We start from the raw sequence: 20,165 nt of genomic DNA, 5'->3' as shown, positions 1-20,165 counted from the left end.
CTTTGTGGAGATGTTTATTCAATATTACTGTTACATGTGCTATATTGACTTTGTGGAGAGGTTTATTCAATATTACTGTTACGTGTGCTATATTGACTTGTGGAGAGGTTTATACGATGTTTACAGTTACATGTCCAATATTGACTTTGTGGAGAGGTTTATTTAATATTACTGTTACATGTACTATATTGACTTTGTGGAGAGGTTTATTCAATGTTACTGTTACATGTGCTATATTGACTTTGTGGAGAGGTTTATACTATGTTACAGTTACATGTGCTATATTGACTTTTTGGAGAGGTTCATTCAATGTTACTGTTACATGTGCTATATTGACTTTGTGGAGATGTTTATTCAATATTACTATTACATGTGCTATATTGACTTTGTGGAGAGGTTTATTCAGTATTACTGTTACATGTGCTATACTGACTTTGTGGAGAGGTTTATTCAGTATTACTGTTACGTGTGCTATATTGACTTTGTGGAGAGGTTTATACGATATTACAGTTACATGTGCAATATAGACTTGTTTATTCAATATTACTGTTACATGTGCTATATTGACTTTGTGGAGAGGTTTATTCAATGTTACTGTTACATGTGCTATATTTACTTTTTGGAGAGGTTCATTCAATGTTACTGTTACATGTGCTATACTGACTTTGTGGAGAGGTTCATTCAATGTTACTGTTACATGTGCTATATTGACTTTGTGGAGATGTTTATTCAATGTTACAGTTACATGTGCTATATTTACTTTTTGGAGAGGTTCATTCAATGTTACTGTTACATGTGCTATACTGACTTTGTGGAGAGGTTCATTCAATGTTACTGTTACATGTGCTATATTGACTTTGTGGAGATGTTTATTCAATGTTACAGTTACATGTGCTATATTGACTTACTGGAGAGGTTTATTCAATATTACTGTTACATGTGTTATATTGACTTTGTGGAGATGTTTATTCAATGTTACAGTTACATGTGCTATATTTACTTTTTGGATAGGTTCATTCAATGTTACTGTTACATGTGCTATATTGACTTTTTGGAGAGGTTCATTCAATAGTACAGTTACATGTGCAATTGTCGGATTTGTATACTCATATTGTGACCTATTCCAGTTGTTATAAAATAATTCATCTTCCAATCTATAATGATCGAGTAGGAAAGTAACCATATGGCAAGGACACGCACATGGATACTATATAAACCAGCGATACAATATAATACGCAAAGATTTCGGATATAATTATGGATTTGGTTGTGGGGTTGATGTCTGTACGAGTTTGACTATCTTAGTAAATTAGTTCTAAATGGGATAAATTCACACTTTGATATAATAGGCATCACGTTTAATACTTGAAATATATTATTACATAAGACAACAGTGGTACTTGTCAATTTAAACTGAGTTAGTGTCGTACAATATAGTTAAAGACAATGCAAGAACAATGCTAAAATCTATTGTTTGCCTTCAATTGTATTAGTTATGTTATGCATTTCCTTTCCATTCCATGAATTTGATTATACTTGCACGATAAATATAACCACATTCCCTTTTCCGAACTACCAGAAAAAGACCACGCACTATCATCACCATTACTACCGCTACTACCACCTCCAACACCAATGTGAATGGCATAATATCTAATGCATTCAGCATAATTATGAGTGATAAATAAGTACATTTAAATTTTCATAATGTTCATTCTTGATATTGGTATATCATATAGAATTCTCTCTTGAGCAAATGCAATTTTCTTGCGATAACACCATCAGGTCACCGGCGTTACCAATATTTGCGAATATAACGGTGGCAACTTGTACCGATTAGTTACGCGAAATGTATTAACTAGCTTTTGCAGATTGACTTTGGGTATATTTTCTACTCAGAATATCTAGTTGGTTCAATTCTCAAATTAATTTGATTACAATTATTATGATGAAAGTTTTTGAAGTGATGGACATTGTTGTCTTCGCTATATCCATAAATGATGTGCAATTATTGTGATATGGTACATTTTATCCTTAGCTGCCTACATATGAGTTGAAATCGCTGAGAATATTCAGCATTATAGTACCCTTTAATACGCCATCCGTACGATGAAGGACTCCATCTTATGACATCGTCTGTCAATTCTTTATGTGTTCAATTCAGTTTGGGAACAATAATTTCAATTCCAGAATGCCTTCATTTACTATGAAACTTTTTTGTGGATAGTTGTTACTTGGGGTATAAAAGGAATGGCTCTGACCTTTAGGCCACTGCCATATGTATGGAAGTAATATATAATGTTACTAAGGTCCGTCTCGTGACATTGCACATTACATTCGATCCCGTCCATGGCGACGCTCGTTTTCCTTTCATAACTATTGAAGTGCTTGAGTTTAAACTGAAATTGGCATAATCTTGTACTTTCAAGCTAAATTTAGGTCCGCCCATTGTCAACAAAATTGGAAAGACTACGATCATGTTTAACCGTACAGTTTGCACTAAAATATTATCGTATTAACGAGTACATCAATATAGTGCGGATATTTTCAGGGTAAGATGAAAAGTTCAATGATTAAATTATAATATTCAAATATGAAGGCAAACAATGACTGAAACTCTGGTCTATATATCAAGTCTAAATCTTCTGAAGGGAATCTACTTGTGTATTTTGAGTGGGTCGTATGTTTATCAAGGAGTGCACGTTATTTCACAGACAAAAAAATCTTCTTCGTCAAAGCAGTAATTCAATAATATATACCTTAATTATAATTTGTACAAAGTAGACAATTTATAATGAAGGACACCATTCTGATGTAGGGATGCAAACGTTAGTACCATACAAGAAAAACGCCGTTGTTAGAATGATCCTATAGCAAATTACACCATAAATTTACCAAATTGTATGCATGGCTTGCTATTGTATATAATTAGGAACCAAAGGCTGTATATGTCCCAAGCTCAAACACAATACACCATTTAACGGTAATGCTCTCATATGATTTGCACAAACTTCATAACTTACCGCCCCTTGCATCTGGGAAGGAGCTCGTCCCTCTTAGAATGAACAGGTTACGGTCAAGGTAATTGCGATCGGACAGACAATGTAGCCAGAAGTTAGTTTTACTCTGCTAGTTGTCATAGAAGACACTGTTTAAAATGGGGAATATGTAGAGTGTATTGTTCATGATACATGAGTTAATGTTTTAGCTCAAAAATTTTCAAAAGAATAACGATGTGGTTTGCAAATCTAATACCTTGATATTGTTTTCTCTTTATTCTTTATCTTCAATTGCTAACTACCAGCATTATATTCCAGTGCACCACATTTATCGTAAGAATTAAGAATGCGATATATTATATACTTTCTGCAGGCACACAACAAAAATGACAGCTTCATTATCACCCAAACCCCTCTGGAGAACACCAAAGTGGATTTCTGGAGAATGGTGTATCAGTTCGATGTCCGTTCGATCGTCATGATGAATACGCTGTCCCAAATGAAGGTAATACTATATAACGAACCTGCATGGAAGTATATTTTCCCCCTATATGTTTGATGACAAAAAGCAGCAGATCATCTTTGCACAACAACAAAATAATCGTACATACTAACGTTAATAGTTACACTCTGTACGTGGACAGATGTCTGTTTATAGGTACACATTCTTTGCAACAAGACATCGGTTATATGTACAGGACACATTTATTCTGAAAACTGAATCTTCTGCGTGTCAGCTGAAGAGCTGCAGTCACGCGGATTTTTTTAAAATTTCAATTGAAAACGAGAAAGTAGAACAACAACGATTAACCTACGCTTAAAGAGTCAAAACATTAATGGTTAAGGTCTTTTAGTTTTAAACATGTCTGAAGCACAGTCCTATACATTACTGTATCTTAAAAGCATCACATTCATCCACTATATCCCCTGAACATATTAGTAGGAAACGTTACTCCGCGGAAAATATGTGATATTCGTTTGAAATTCGTGTTAAATAGCTACTTTGTCAGTGGTCTGTATAGTCAGGTACCACATGCAACAACTTTTTACGTGTAGTGGGACTCTTTTAGACGCCAGAAAATATAGCGTTAAAGCAGCGTTAACGGTCGTCTGGACTATCAAACTAATTTATCAACAAAATTAAAAAATGTTTTGTTATATTTTTGTGGAAAATGGATCGTCCTTTAAAGGCCATTTTGTTAGTTCAACATCACTATATTTAATCAAGCACCTTGGATGGCCTAAGTGGTTAGAGCATCTGCCTCGTATGCTGGACGTTGTGGGTTCGAACCCGACAGAGTCATACCAAAGACTTATAATAATAGTACTAGCAGCAGGCAGCTTGGAGCTCAACATTAACAACTTAGTATTAGGATAGGAGGGACTGGTGTCAGGATACTGTGATAGGGTGAGACATGATGCTAAATGTCTATGTCATGTTGCCCAAGTGCTATACATCAATCACTAGAAACTGTCACACTGCAACCATCGTATCGATTTGACTATAATTGTTAAAATTAGGTTAAAAATCTAATTCAAAGATACATTATTTAACCCACTAGAAACTCTCATTTGTTATATTCAAGAGGTGGTCGGCTTGCATTTGATCATATATTGACCATAATATTAATGGTGAATAAGATCACACATTATAGGTATTCTTTCCTTGGAATAAATATTGATCACGACGCCCATGTCATCACTTATTTTAGAGATTTTCCACGATTAAAAGTTTGTATGAAATTATCTTATACTCGATTAAGAAGAATGAAAAGGCACACGAGGATTAGACTCGAATAGTCTGCTTTCCGTTACCTTAAACAGGGAGTAAAGCATAGCTTAGCTCGTGTGCAAAATATATAGATGCCCTTGCTCTACTAGCCAGCGATCTCGGGGTATTTTCTTGAAAACATTTACAAAGAATGATAATGCATGTTTTTATTTTGGCTTCTTACCTTCTGCAAATTTCACTCCAGTTGGCTATCGAATTAGTTCGCAGTAAAATTGATCGTACATATCATATAGTCGACTAACAGCTGCGATCTCAGTGTGCGAACGATTGTAGCGTTTACAGTACGGTTATCTTCATCAAATAGAAAGTTTATTTGATTTGATAGCGTGTGTTTGTCTTTTCCACATCTTTGACAAAATGAAAAGATGAATCATACATTTGCTAACTGATTGTCTAAAAATTTTAATTACATATAAGGCAAAACAATTACTTTTAGTATTACTGAATATTGGTTGCAGATTGGGATAGATGGACACTCTGTTTAACACCAGATATTAGGTGGACCTTAACATATGTCTACATGCGACTTGAAAAAATCATTTCACTCTGAATACATAATGTGTTGCAACGTGCATTTGCATAAAAACATAATAATGTGGCTCGCACTAAATCAGAAGACTTGAACACTAAGAACGTTTTTATCTTAATGTAATTAATATTTAGGAGTAACGAGATGAATTCGGCAGTTTAATAACACTTCCGAATGTAATGCAATTTTGTGTTATTTTAAATATATTCAATTTTAGGAATAACTTAAAAATTATCTCAAAATAGTTCGGTTATTTAAGGTACATATTATATTTGGTAGAAAGGTAGAAATGAAATACTTTAAGATTGTTTTAATCCTTTATTTAAAACTCATTAAAATGCTCCAACCTATTAGCAGCCTGGCAAATGTGCAGAAAAGCATAGAGAACATGATTTGTTTCACCATTTTCTTTGTGAATGATTGGTGTTGATTCTGGAAGCGCTAGTGGGCATCTCAGTATATTTATTCCGTTGAATTTTATTTCAAAGATAAATTGTGAAGATACTAGTTTGTGCTGTACACAAGTGGCCCCCTGTTATGATCGTTTATCACATTTTCCACATTGTTTAGATTGGGTTGAGAGAATATACAATATGTAAGCGGTAATTTGAATATCGTGGAGATTTACTTTTCTTAGGCTTTAATCCGTCGTCGCAAATGATGTTTCAAAATCTTACGAAAAATATAAATCTTTTACCCGTAGCTCGTATCCTAATTCTATCTTAACAAATAGTACTACCATTCGTACCAGGTCCACTTTGTCTTATATTTTGAAAAGAACATATATTTTCATTTGTATGACATATCTCAAGGAGATTGCTATCTTGTTTAAATTGTGCCATAGATGTAATATTCACATCCTTTATGATTTGGCTAACGCACTATTGAAAAGACAAGGAGCTAGGACAAATTTTCTTTAAACTTGGGCGTATCATTTTATACCTGTTACAGCCGTCAGGAGGATGTAACCTGAGTTACTTAATCCTTTATTCCTAAGGTTTTAGTTTAGGGGCTGTCATGTGTGCAGCTTTATTTTTCCTAGTAGTCGGATATTGGGAGGCATATTACCTTAAGATAGCAAAGGATATCCTACCTAAAAGTAGCACGTAAATATAGGTTTTCTATTTCAATAACGACGGTTTGATTTTATATCGTTATAAAATAAATAACTTAAACGCAAATCTATTATAGCCAAACAATGATTTAATTCATTATTCAATGATCACGTCTGACGATATAGCATTTTCTAGGATGAGGAGTGTTACTGGCCGGAGGATGAAGAGGAGTTAGAGATATCGCCTTTTCGAATCACACTGGAGAGTAAATCCACCGATGACATTAACACCAACTACATCATCTCTCTTAGATACCAGGAACATGTGAGTAATTATATGAACAACAAATAGCTTGATATTGAAGTACGACAATGATATTACGCTATGAAAAATAAACTCATTAGTTTGATTAAATTCTTACTAATAAATCGCTAAGCATAATCACTTCCAGAAATAATTCTTGCTTTCAAAATCTTTATATGTTGGTGAATTTAAAATAGTCACAAATATAACTATTTGTTGACACCCATTTGTAAAGAAAGAATTATATAACCTAGACTATTGCCATTAACATGCATGAAATTGCTTTAATATCACAAGCAGGATCAAAGGTAAATATAAAAGTTAATCGAAAATCGGGCATGGATCTATTTTTGTTTGGTATCCGCTAATTCTACAAAGATCTGCGATATGTCATTGGCTGCTTTTGAAAGAATCAACGTCTAGAATATAGAAGTGTCGCATGTACTCATAGGTATGTATACCTGAAGTCGACACATATCACCTTTTGAAATCGAAGATCGTTAAGGCAGTTTCCGGAACAAAGCTGATCAATATCGGACATGAATAGTTCACTTATGCACAATGACGGCTAAAGCTTGAAATGAAGTAATAAGTTCGGAGCATATTTTAATCTGTTGAGGCTTAATTAAATTGATCTTAAAAAACAAAACTCGCTGATATGGTCTTCTCTTTCGTTGTGCATCAGTTTATTCTTTATCTAATTTAATTATTTGCCCAAACACAATGAATCGCAAGGAACAGTTATTATTCAGTCTAATTGAAATATCAATGATCACTATGTTGGTGCATGGGTCAATGCAAGTACCATGTATTTGCGCTGTTATATTATCTGATTTTCCTACCTTTAGTGGATGATTGAAAACAGTAGTGTATATAACACCGATTGAGTAGTATCATTGTTTGGTGATGTGTGCATAGTCGTGAGGGAATATGGGCTCGTGTGTGCAGTCGAAGCGATGGGTGCCGTTTACCCTCGGACCATGGTTCGAATCTCAGTAGAGTACGAATTAAAACTTCTCTAGCCTGTATGATAGAATTATTTGTATTAATATAATAATTCTGCCTACTAGTATCAAGCATTCTTCTGTAGAATCCAGGGATAGCAATTCCCGTTCTTTATGGTGTATATTTATAGTTCTCTATTATTAATTCTATAAACCTTGATTTCTTTCATAGGAATCCGGAATGACTGTGTACATACATGAGAATTAATTGCTAGGTCGTCATGCGATTGTGTCTGCTACGCACGAGTGCATATAACACCGATTAAGTAACATCATTTTTGGTGAAGTGTGCTTAGTCGTGAGAGAATATGGCTCGTGTAAGCATGCAAGGCGATCGCTGCCGTTTACCCGCAAACCTGGGTTCGAATCTAAGTAGAGTACGAATTAAAAATTCTCTGACTATATATATATATATGTATGTGTGTGTGTATCTATATATATATATATATATATATATATATATATATATATATATATATATATATATATATATATATATATATATATATATATATATATATATATATATATATATATATATATACACACCATTGAATGTGTGAAGAATGCACTGTTTTTACACGGCCACATTCAAATTCGTAGTCATCACTTGAATAGTCTATGCTGCTATCAGCGTACATGCGCTGTCCCTGAACTTCGGAGCCTAGCTATTGTTAGTAATACCTGGCCAGAATACGAATTCTATCATTCTGGATATTTCGGACAAGACTGTTAACAGTCGCCGTTCCTTTGGTTATCTTCCCATACCTAATTTAGCGTTGAGCAGTTCATGCCCTAAGATTAAACACAAATGTTAAATTAATTTAGTTCCATTATCTACAACCTTTATTAAAACAACATAAGAGTGAGAGAGCAGGGAATTATATAGTTTTACTTCCTACTGTAAGCAATACATTTTTTGGCATTAATATATTTAGCTTTAGTTTTACAAAACAGCTGTATAGCACTTACCTGTTTTTTGTGTGTCATTTAAACCCAAATGAAACAATTTTGATGGCATCGTTAAGAATCCATTATTTCTAGATTTGATTTTGGAGTTGTTCGAATTTTATTCACAATTCTAGAAGCTGTGGATTCAGCGATCATTTTTGTGTTATGAGCAGTAACTGGTTATACTGTAACGAATAACGGACAATTGTTGACTCCAAAGTTTGCATCAATGTGAAGAGTGATCATGTACATATCCCCAAATTCGTGGAAGAAAAAAACTAGTCCAGTGGCTATGGATAAATTGATCAATCTTGCAATACGTGCATATAGCTTGTCAATATGTCGGTTACTTGTGACGTTGAAAATGATGAAGTATGTATGCTTTAAGACAAACTCGACGAAAACTGTCAGTAAAGAAGGTAACGGAGTTTACTGATGCTGAGACTGGAGTATGAAAAGAATGTTAACTTCAGGACGTGCCGCCACACAGGGAATAAAAGAGAAAAGCTGCCTCAAAGAAGAATGAAAAATAACTGAAGTTGAGACAGAAAGAGTTTGAATTGGAAATTGAACTTCGAAAAATGAAATTTAAATTCGAAAGAACAAAATTATGAATGGAACATGTATTGGAAATGAAGCATTTTCATCTTAAGTTAGAGTAAAAAATCAGGAATATGCGAGGGGAAAACATTTACAATTGCATTGCACGATTAGGGTAAGCTTGAGCTAGGATAAGACATCCTGAGCGTCCTATTAAATTACTGAAGCAGTTTCAAAAGAAGGAAAATAGTCTGATGATCTGAACATATTGCAACTAAACCCACTTTTGAGACGAGAGGCAAGACAGGTTACAACTCATGCTTGTAGTTATTACACGGTGTCTCAGGGATGGATTAATTGATAATTTTGATAGGTGTGAAGAAGGAAATTACTACGACGCATATACAACTGACGGCCAGGATAGATCAAGACATAAAGCATTTCAAGGATGATCGTGACCCACGTATTTGTCTCCGTGACGAATTGTTCCTGAAAGTCTTTCCACATAATCAGGTACAGTGGATAAGGAGGAGCAAAGACTCCAGTTCAGTTGTCGAGGCTGCAGACGATTATAATCCCACTAATACACAGCAACACGGGCTGAACAATATTTTTCGTAAAAGAATAAATACGATGTTTGATGACATTGAAGCTGGCAAACCTAAAGCAATGACTTCACGCGAGAAAGCACGCATGGTTTGCCCACAGGTGATAAAAGAACCGTTCTCAAACATTTCAATGAATATTGTGGGGTCGTTATCTAGAACAAATGCTGGTCTCTGGTACATAGTGCAGGTAGTTGATGATACTACTATGTAAACTGAAGATTAGTGGCTAAACACAGATGACGTTGTTTAGTCGAGTTCGTTTTCCAAGGGTCATATTAACAGACAAAGGGATCACTAACATAAACTAATCTGATAAAACTATTGGTTTTTCCAAAAATGTTGTAATTTAATTTGTAAACTATAATGCGTTTACTTGGTAAGGTTTAAATATTTACTACGTTAAGAATAATAAATGTAGTTCATCAAGTCTCTCTTATTTATTAATTTATAGCGAATAGATCTTTCTAATAACATAAGATGTCAGTTCGAACAACGAAAACATCGGCATTGTTAGATATTAATGGCATGTTGATTTCAAATTGGTTAACTTAATTGTACTTGTACTTCAATGTACGTAATTAGATCCAGTAGTGCGACGGGTTTGACACTAATACATCATATTATTTCAATATAAATTATTTATCTAGTGAAGATGTATTACCGTGTACACTAATTGTAAAATGTAATTTCTTTGCCAAACATATAACATATGTATTTTGATATTCCATACCGTCAATTTAGTAATCATTAATAAAGCTAATAACATCATATGGTTGTAAGCATATCCATGCACGAAAAAAGATCATTGTCTAAAAGAGAAGGGGCTAATCATGGTCTTTTTTCATATTATGACGCCGTTGTTCTACTTTCCTAATGTTTTCTTTGTGGCGTTTCTTCTGTGTTCACGGTTAACCTCGCTAGCTCGGTTAACAGTAATTCATGGGTCGCGAGTTCCATAGACAAGTTCGACAGTCTCAGTTGGCTGCCTCTTTGTTCTTTGCTTGGGAAATGCATTTATCTTCCAATGTATGAGCATAATGTAGATAATAATGTTTTAAAAGTTCAAATCATAATGAAAGATGCAAAGTTATATATGTTGAGGTAGTATTTGAGCTACTTGTGTAGTTCATAGTTTACGGATTTATCAAACCTTATGATATTATGTTTTGTTCACCCTGTTATACTTTATTCTTGACCATCTTATTACTTTATTGCATTGACCGGTGTAAAAATATTTACGTTCTACTTGACATTTTAAAATTTACTGAAATTGTCTTATATACTATATAACGTTTGTGCTTCTGATTCACTGTTGTAATATAATTAGACCCATAAATTGGCCCGATCTATATGGTTATATGCTCGTAAACATGAAGATTAAAATTCGGAAACTGTAATGCAGTGTAATTCTATCGAGACATTGTCGTTTATGGATTATGTGCAATGGAATAAGGAAAATAAATACATTCATAAACGGTACACGTGTCCAGCTGGAAACACTTTAAAGTGTATGATGATATGACACAGGAATTACGGTCTCTTTATCTTGTACAAGGCAATCAATTCAAATATTTTCAGCTTCGCAAGGTGCTGCTGAGCAGAGCAATGTACTGGGCCGATGATGAACCAGTGCCCGAGTCACCGTCGGCAATGCTGAAGCAGATCGATCTGATACAGAACAGGCAACAGGAAACGGGCTACAAGCCTATAATTGTTCATTGCATGTAAGATGCATTTATGATATAAATTAACTTGGCTTGCACACGGCAAAGAGTTTACAAATATTCCGTTGACAGTTGGATATAGAGGACGAGTCTTGCCTAAGTATTGAACATGCCAGAACCAATGCATTATTAATTTTGGTGCACGTTCTGAAATATATCCTTATTTGTTTTAGTTATTAGCTTTGGTGTCAACTGTATAAATCTTCTTCCCAATAAAAGAGTATCCAACAACGTTCTGGTGCGATGTCTTCTTGATAGTGTCAAATGTGATGGCCTTTAACAATAATACGCACATCATTTTGTAGTGCGATATGTGGTTTGGAGAGTAATCAGATTACCTCGGTGTTGTTCATAAGAAAACATTAAATCACTTTAAGCGAAATTCCTCAGCAGTGAATAAAAATAAAGATGACCAAATTAAAAAAGTTATATAATCACGAGTAACAAACTGAATGCAATCTGCACTTCAAACGATCTCAATATTACAATGTCTTTACACGGTACACCTAAACCCATCCCTCACCAACACTAAAATCAATACATTAATGAGGAATGTGAGAACACCTGCCATCTAAAACATACAACTGCAAAAGTGATTGACCTTAAGGACTTGATCATTTATATAACGGTTTATTTTGAAAATGAAAAACAACATATTTATATCTTCTCCAAAAAATTATTAATTTCGAAATTAAAAGATCATCGGCTTCTGCAAACACTCATTGTTGAATCAAAACATTACATCAACTACCAAAAATCACTATGTACTATTCAGATCTTAAACGTTAAATAACTGCTGCCAATGTGTTATTGAAAAGTCATGGCTCACATGTTGTGATTATTCTCTTTGCATTTCACCCAAGAAATACATAAACATGTTTCCTATAAGGAAAAGCAATACCTTACTTAGCTGTAAGAAGGCATGTATAATGATCTGCCTGCCTTGAATCAATTATATGTATGTGCCTGTTAAGGCAATGGAGAGGGACAATAATCAATAATATTTTGCGCATGTGTATTGAAATTGGACACGCACACTGGACCTGCTTACCGGACTGTGGTAAATATGACATCAAAATAGTTCTTTCTCAAGCGCTTAAAGATATATAAAAGCACTGAGATAATACTTTGTACCAAATAAACTGTCTATGTGGGTTACATCGAAATCAACCTGACATTCAGTTTGACACCCAATGATGTGTCACTGTCTGTGATAATAAATCCGACTACATTGTTCTCCGTCTCTCATCTATAAAGTACATTAATGGTTTCCGACGTTTTCCTCATCCAATAATATTTACGAAAACGAGCACACAGTTGTTTCTAGCATGAAATTTAAATAATCGAGTAGTACTTGTTTTTAATAAATAGCATAATTTTAATTTGAACAATTCAAAACAAGAATAGTCCAATAATACATATAAATGTAACCCATACAGGAATGGAGCCGAGAGAAGCGGATTGTTTTGTGTTGTTGCTGCCCTGATAGAAAGGATGATGTCTAAACACGATGTTGCTATTGAGCAAATTATAAACCAAATGCGCAGCAGACGGCCTCAAGTCATTCCTAGCGTGGTGAGAAAAGCTTTTTAAAAAAGGGAGATTGCATGAGTGATAAACAATTTGCTCAGTGGTTCGCTTGGAAAGGAAGTGACATAGTGACCAAACAGAATGTGGCCTATACATATATATTAGCTCCAATGCAGGAAACTGAATATTTTTTTATTGAGGCCACTTTAATTTATCAACTCCATTATTTCAGATATCTGAAATTGTATCATATTTTTACACAGTTTAGAACTGAGAATTACAAAGTGAAGTTAAAGGCTGGCATCCATTAAGATGAATTAATTTTATGTTCAGTAACTATACAAATGAGTATATACTACAGCAAGACTTAAAACAATCCTATTCAGAATTGTATGATGTATCTTAAGATTTTGTGAGTGATGAAGTCATATTTTTAAACCATACGTGCACATGCCTATAGTTAATACGCTGACAAATATATGGATACTTTTTGTTAAGTTATACTCCTAATTTAAAATAGCATTTATATGCGCAAAATGTTGCGAAGTTAAATTTACTTGTATATCTTAAAGGAACTGTTTATAATGAAGTACTTCTATAACGTAGCATGAATATTGATTGAGTGTTAACATCACTTAGGGAAGAAGGGGAACTCATTTTATCTGTCAGCATTAGAGAGGGAGATGGGGTTGACGATGGAAGGGTGAAAGGAGGGTGAAATAATTGGTCAACTAGTGTGATACAATCATGATTATATTTAGTAATGTCAGGCAAGAAGATGAACTTGGTGACGATAAACATAATATCTGTGTCATTTTGTTGTCACGTGAGCATGAAATTCAAAAAGCAATCAAACACGAAAGTGTATAATGATATATTTTCTAACTTATTGACAGAGTAATTTTTTAAAGGCTGCATTGAGCACCTGTTTTTGAAATTGTGTGCATTACGAAGTCATTGAAAAGTATATTAGCAATTAATATATTGTTAAAGAACTCGAATAATTCTCAAGATTATTTAGAGATTACTTCTGGACAAGTTGTCTGGCAGAAATTGCTGCCTCTACCTGATTGGCGTCTCTTAGGATAAAAGTTTGAGTTGTCTGAACAACAAAACAATCTACCAAATGCAGTGTACTAAGCATATTCCCATTTAATTTAGTACAAATGATTACACCAAAGTACAACAGCATAAAACTGGAACATGGAACGTTGAAAGTATGTAATATGACATATCTCAACCTAAAGGACAATAGTAGATATCTTTATACAAAATTCTGATGAAGAAACACTAAATCCAGCTTACATAAAGGACAACTTTGTAAAATGTTGCAGCAAATTCATCATAAATCAGGCATCGCAAAGAGACTGAACTAATAATTATTATTCAGTGTTATTCAAACACAATTTCAGTGCAGTGGTGAATGAGAAATATAGTTCGCCTCAGAGGTATATTACAGTCATTGGGGTGCAGGTACTTTTAACGAAGACCGCATAGAAATACTTTAAAACCATAGTCATATACTTAAAGCAAACAAAGCTAGCTAGACATAGAGTAAAGCTAATTCTAAAAACGTATAGTCCAAAAACGATATCAAAATGACTCAAAATCCAAATGTAAACAATTCTGGACACATAGTTTGTTTATAATAACCAATATTATATATTTATAGAGTTTGGTAATTTTGACATTCCTTATAAATGGCCGGTCCCAATCGTATTATTCTATTTTCGTTATTACAGGTTCAGTTCAAGTTCTGCCATGATGCCATTAAGACTTACTTGGAGCAGTACGAGAGCCACTCCAACTTCTCACGACCTTGAACTTCTGCACATGAGATCATCTAGTAGTAATCTGCTCTTTGAGATTAGACTGCTGACCCATATTATTGTTATATGTTGCAAGAACTACTTTGTTGACTGTATACGTTTAATTTGGTCCCAGGAAATTAAGCGTCTTTTTATTAATTGCCATTTCTTCTACATTTATGGTGCTCCCGCTTATGTGAATAAGATCAGATATTTAGCTACACTGAAAAAAGTGGACGGGTTGAATGTATGGTTAGATAAAAGAGTGTCCTAAATTAACACACTCGATCGAAATAGAACATGTACTACTTTCAATCACACAGGGATCAAAATCAGATTGATTTCCTTGTAAATTAGTTCAGTAAGCTTCGTATTCTTAAGCAGTCTCAAATTTCGGAAAATATTGATGATATTCTGGACTTAACTTACATCCTGTACTTGCACAAAAGTATATTTGCATATTGTGTATTGTTGTCGTGGATTTAGCCTTACGTTACTTTTAGCATTTTAATGTTTATGATATATTGATTCATTATAAAATATAACATGTGTATTGTTTTGATATACTTATACATTCTTGGCTCATACAAAAAATATGTGTTGTACTTACCTTGTATCGGAACGTAGCTTGCCTAGAGAATGTAATTTGTTACCCACAATACAGATGTACCACCTAATCTGTAGCAATGTGACGCAGCACTAAATGATATGCAACCTAATTGCGTTTTTGTTGCAGAACTTAGCGAGGTCATCCACTAATTTTGTATTTCCATCGGTGCAGATTAATCTATGTATCTTGTCGTCTTCCACAACCTTTTTTCCCTGGTGTTCGTATTCTTCAACGTTTCTGAAATGTTTAATACTTATGTCACATATATAATTTAATTACATTTGTTTTATGATAGACACATGATGAATGCAATGTAGAGTGAAAACAAGATTGCGAGCATTCATTTCAAGTAAATCAGTCATAATCTGATATTGACTTACAAATACGGATTAATCCTTTATATTTGTGCTTTAATAATTGCTTATCTGTATGAAGAAACTATACAAAGGACACATGTTATCATATTCCCTAGCTTCTTCATCTTTATATGCACCATCTTTGTCAAATAAGTATGGTAAGTCTGCAGCAATGACTGTCGATAAGGTGTAATGAAGATGGCAAGACTTCTTCCATTGACAAAGATATTGAAGAGCATTTCATTGTCCTGTATTATTTCAAGCGAAAATGGTTATCGAGCATTACCCCATTAACTCTTTGCAATGTATGCAAAACCTGTGAACTTTTTATGCTTTCTACAGACAGTATGCATGTAAATACCATTCAGCAGAAATTAGGTTGGACTGGTTTCAATTAGCATGTTACTCAGTCGTATAATTCTTATTAATGCTCACAAAATCATTGCTTATGATTATCCTCTTATAGTGTTAGTAACTTGTACATTTTGAGCGTATGCTCTGTACTGTAATATAGCCACTCCGTGAAAAGCAAAACGATTGTTACTTTTCTTTGATCTACGTGATTCCAACGTATTTTGATTTAGAAACAATCTTTCTATGTTACCTTCTCCAGATAACTTTTACCTTATATTGTTTGGCATTTATAAATATGCGCTTATTTGTAATGCGAGTAAATTCTAAACTCTAGATTAAAATATAATTATATTTTCCCCTTCTCATTTCAGTTAAATCTTTTATGCAATGTAGATTTCAAGAGGCTTTGATATGTTCGGCACAGCTGGCCTATTTGCACGACTCTAGACAAATATATATATATATATATATATATATATATATATATATATATATATATATATATATATATATATATATATATATATATATATATATATATATATATATATATATATATATATGTAGCCAATGGGCTTTCTTTAAAATTACCTTATTGTAGCATCAGAGAGACAACATGGTGCAGACATCGTATACCCACATTACAACATGTGTCAATGTATAGACTGATTTTTACACCCGCACATCACTGTAAGATTAAACACATTGTTTATTTGTTTATGCCAAACGGATTACATGGTCTGTTCTCGTTACCGTTAGTTCACCAGGTTCGCTACATCATATCGTTCACTGTAATTATTCTGCATACACTACTTTGTACAGAGAATGTGTTTTATTCTTGGTCACGGCTCTAGTAAATATTCTACTTACTGTCGCTCACACCCACCTATCAAAACATGGGGTAGAAGGGATAAAAGGTTAGCACTGTTCAAACAAAACTATAGCATAAAAATTCTCTTGTACGTATGCTCCCGCATATAATTGTGATATTTCATAAGATTGTATTTTCGTTGGCTGTATACGTTCAAATGAGTGTTGGAAATTACGTTTTTGTGTAAAAAAGATAATTCTTCAACATTGTATGTCTTTTCCCTAAGTTAAATAAAATCAGATATTCACCTGTCTTGAATGAAATAGAGATGTTCATTGTGTGGTCATTTGTTTTAGCATTTTCCAAAATGAATACACCAACATGAAAATAAAATAATGTAGAATACTTAATCTCACGAGGAATAAAATATCAGATAGCCTGTTGTTTACTATGGGCACCTCTTGTATCGTTAGGACATTTTTCAAATTTTTAAACAATTTCATTTCTTATAAAAGTTTTTAATAATATTATGGACGTAATCGTAGACTTGAGACATTCAGAAGTAAGCCAATATATATTTGCATGTTAGATATTTTACTCCAGTCTTTTAATTTTATGTTACTGCCGGCATTGTAACGTTTTGATATATATTGCTTCAGTGTAAATATGTATTATCTGTGTTTTTCTTATGCAATTATGTGCTATCTACCCACCCGTCTCTTGAAATATGAATTTATCGTATAACTTGTAGGTAAAATTGCTTGCCCAAAGCTATTTTTATAACTACCCATTCTACCGTTGTCCAAATTTGCCCTACAAGTTGGCGCAGCAATCGATATGATTCGTGCATTTTCACCACTTGGAAGGATATCAAATGCACTTCATTTGTGTTCTTTAAAGTTTTTGTCAATTTTAATTTTTTGTGCAGAAAGGTATTTTAATAAGGGTTAATTATTTAATGTATTAATAACATAAATAATTAAATCTTTGAAAGAATGCACAGATATCCTTTATTTTTGTGTTCAAGTGCTTATATTTAAAGGGGGACTTTACTGAGGACATATTGGGTCTGATGCCACTAGTTTACCCAATTTGATTTCTTGACGACTTCATCACCTTTCTTGACTTACGAAAGGTGCAATTGTTACGTTTGCAGAACTGACGAAAACTTTAAATGAAGATGGCGTGTTTGCTTTTATTCGCAGGAAGATGAAACGTTCTTTCTAGTCTCGTATTCTTTAGGCTAATCGGTTTTCAATTGTTTGACCTTTTGAATAGTAGTCAAACAATTATACAGTTTTATATCGTCATTATGTATGTACACATCATTTAGCATATGTTAAGTTCTACCTGCTGCAATTAATATGTCCACTTGTCTTGTCATTTATATTGTTTCTAATTAAGAACAACACCTCAGATAAGTCTCTAGTTAATGTACAATTTGTGCATATGCTCAGCACTGGAGCGTAACATATATGTTAAAACTATAGCTGGTTTCGTTTTCTTCAAAACAATGCAATTAATGTTGATTATACAATGCTTGTTTGTCCCAATATCACCCGGTACTATAGTATTTCTATTCTACGAATGCAGGTTTGTATTGTTCATTTATGATTATTTTCAATGAAACTATATTAATGTAGCTCATTTTAAGCCTAATAAACTATAGTCTCTTTTTTAAAGAGCTAGTTATATTTTCTCTTCGTCTTGTCAGCGTGACAGCCAGATGCTCTGTTATGGTGCTTTTCGCTACAAGAGGTCTAATGGTTTTACTCTACAAGTATGCTCTGAACTAATGTGTATGTCTGTCTGTCTTTCTATCTATCTATCTATCTATCTGTCCGTCTGTCTGTGTGGATATCTGTCTGTCTGTCTATCTATCTATCTATTTATTTATATATCTTCAAATGCCCACGAAGATCAGTGTTTTAAGCTCTTGTCCAAGCATCCCTGCTCTACGCCTGCGAAATATTAATTGTATACCACACGCACGTGAAGCAGCTCGAGCATTTCCACGTGCGCCCGAAGAAAAGGTATAAAAAGAAACTCAAGTGTAACCTGCAATCGTAGAGCATGCAACCAAGCGACCAGTAAGTCTCGGCCTTGGACAAGTCTAACTATGATGACCGTCGCTAACACCTCACAGCCACGAGAGAAAAACGGCACATCGCAGCATCCCAGACCATCAGGTCTAGGGACGTCACATGCCAACCTGTCATATCCTGTGCGCATCGATCTTTAGAATCAGCAGCCACATCCGTTGTCACAACTAGCGTCATCAAAACCTGCCACCTCCCACTGACAACCACCCAGACTGAATAATGAGTAATATCCAGCCTGTAAACATTTGTCCCTGACAACATTTGCAATAAATAAAAAATAAAGTAATACAGACTTATTATATGTGCAGTGTAAATTCAATCCTTTTTAAAGAATGTGTTTGACACCTGGAACGTACTGTAAGAATAGTTTTAGTGAACTAGAATCGCCACATCATACCATCGGTCGTGTTCTTGCTGCCAGAAGCGTATTTTGCAGTAGAGAAGGAATCCTCTAGATCTAGATTCAAGCGAACTATTATACCGTTGATGTCCGCGACGACTATAGTTATGTGAATCTTTGACTGAGGGGAAACTTAAGCAGTGATTTTGCACCCAAGAAGCTCGCATGATATTCCGCTTCACAGTCGCCACTGGCTGCTTACGTCAAATGTTTGGTGTGTATGTTCCTTCATGAAACAAAGTGTTATATAAAATACTGGCACCGTGTCGAATACAATGCTTTAAAAAATTCTGAATATCAAACCTCCGGAGATGGGCAATGGCTTCCTTCAGTTTAAAATAAACCGTGTCGTACAATCTATTCTGGACTCTACTATTTGAGCGGTGCAGCAATGTCTGAGAAGTTTGATAAAATTAAGATGGAAACCATCTGTTGTTAGGAACGTTTTATCTCCTTATTTTCTGGAGGGCTTGTAGCTGACACTTATAATTATATTCATTTGGATTGACACTGTCTTTCCCTGTAAAAAAAGTCTGATGGTATTTTGCACGAGATCTGTGTTGAAAGTATGTGTGCCTGTACTCGTGTGTGAGGGAGATTGAACGAGAGGTGTTGAGAACGAGACCAAATCAGCTATAGACACATGTGCTAGTCTTGCGCGTCTGTATGAAAACTTGGCGTATCTACCC

General features: G+C 34.2%; 1 protein-coding gene across 3 annotated transcripts in view; it reads left to right on the top strand.

Moving 5' to 3' along the window:
- LOC149807731 (receptor-type tyrosine-protein phosphatase T-like) overlaps positions 1 to 16,623 on the top strand; it is a 135,648-nt gene extending 119,025 nt beyond the window's left edge. For 2 of the 3 annotated variants that reach the window (XM_089969944.1, XM_089969937.1), the window contains 5 exons: positions 3,373 to 3,504; positions 6,571 to 6,699; positions 11,360 to 11,505; positions 12,945 to 13,080; positions 14,778 to 16,623. In XM_089969944.1, the coding sequence (XP_089826070.1) occupies positions 3,373 to 3,504; positions 6,571 to 6,699; positions 11,360 to 11,505; positions 12,945 to 13,080; positions 14,778 to 14,858 (624 nt within the window). In that variant the 3' untranslated portion in view covers positions 14,859 to 16,623. The remainder of the gene's footprint in view (positions 1 to 3,372; positions 3,505 to 6,570; positions 6,700 to 11,359; positions 11,506 to 12,944; positions 13,081 to 14,777) is intronic. The other variant, XR_016423352.1, reaches the window with a different exon arrangement.
- The last annotated feature ends 3,542 nt before the right edge of the window (positions 16,624 to 20,165 follow it).

The sequence above is a fragment of the Sinohyriopsis cumingii genome, chromosome 1 (assembly GCF_028554795.1).
Source record: "Sinohyriopsis cumingii isolate HCF-2022 chromosome 1, ASM2855479v2, whole genome shotgun sequence".
Classification (NCBI taxonomy): Eukaryota; Metazoa; Mollusca; class Bivalvia; order Unionida; family Unionidae; genus Sinohyriopsis; species Sinohyriopsis cumingii.
This window is presented reverse-complemented; position numbering and strand designations above follow the sequence as displayed.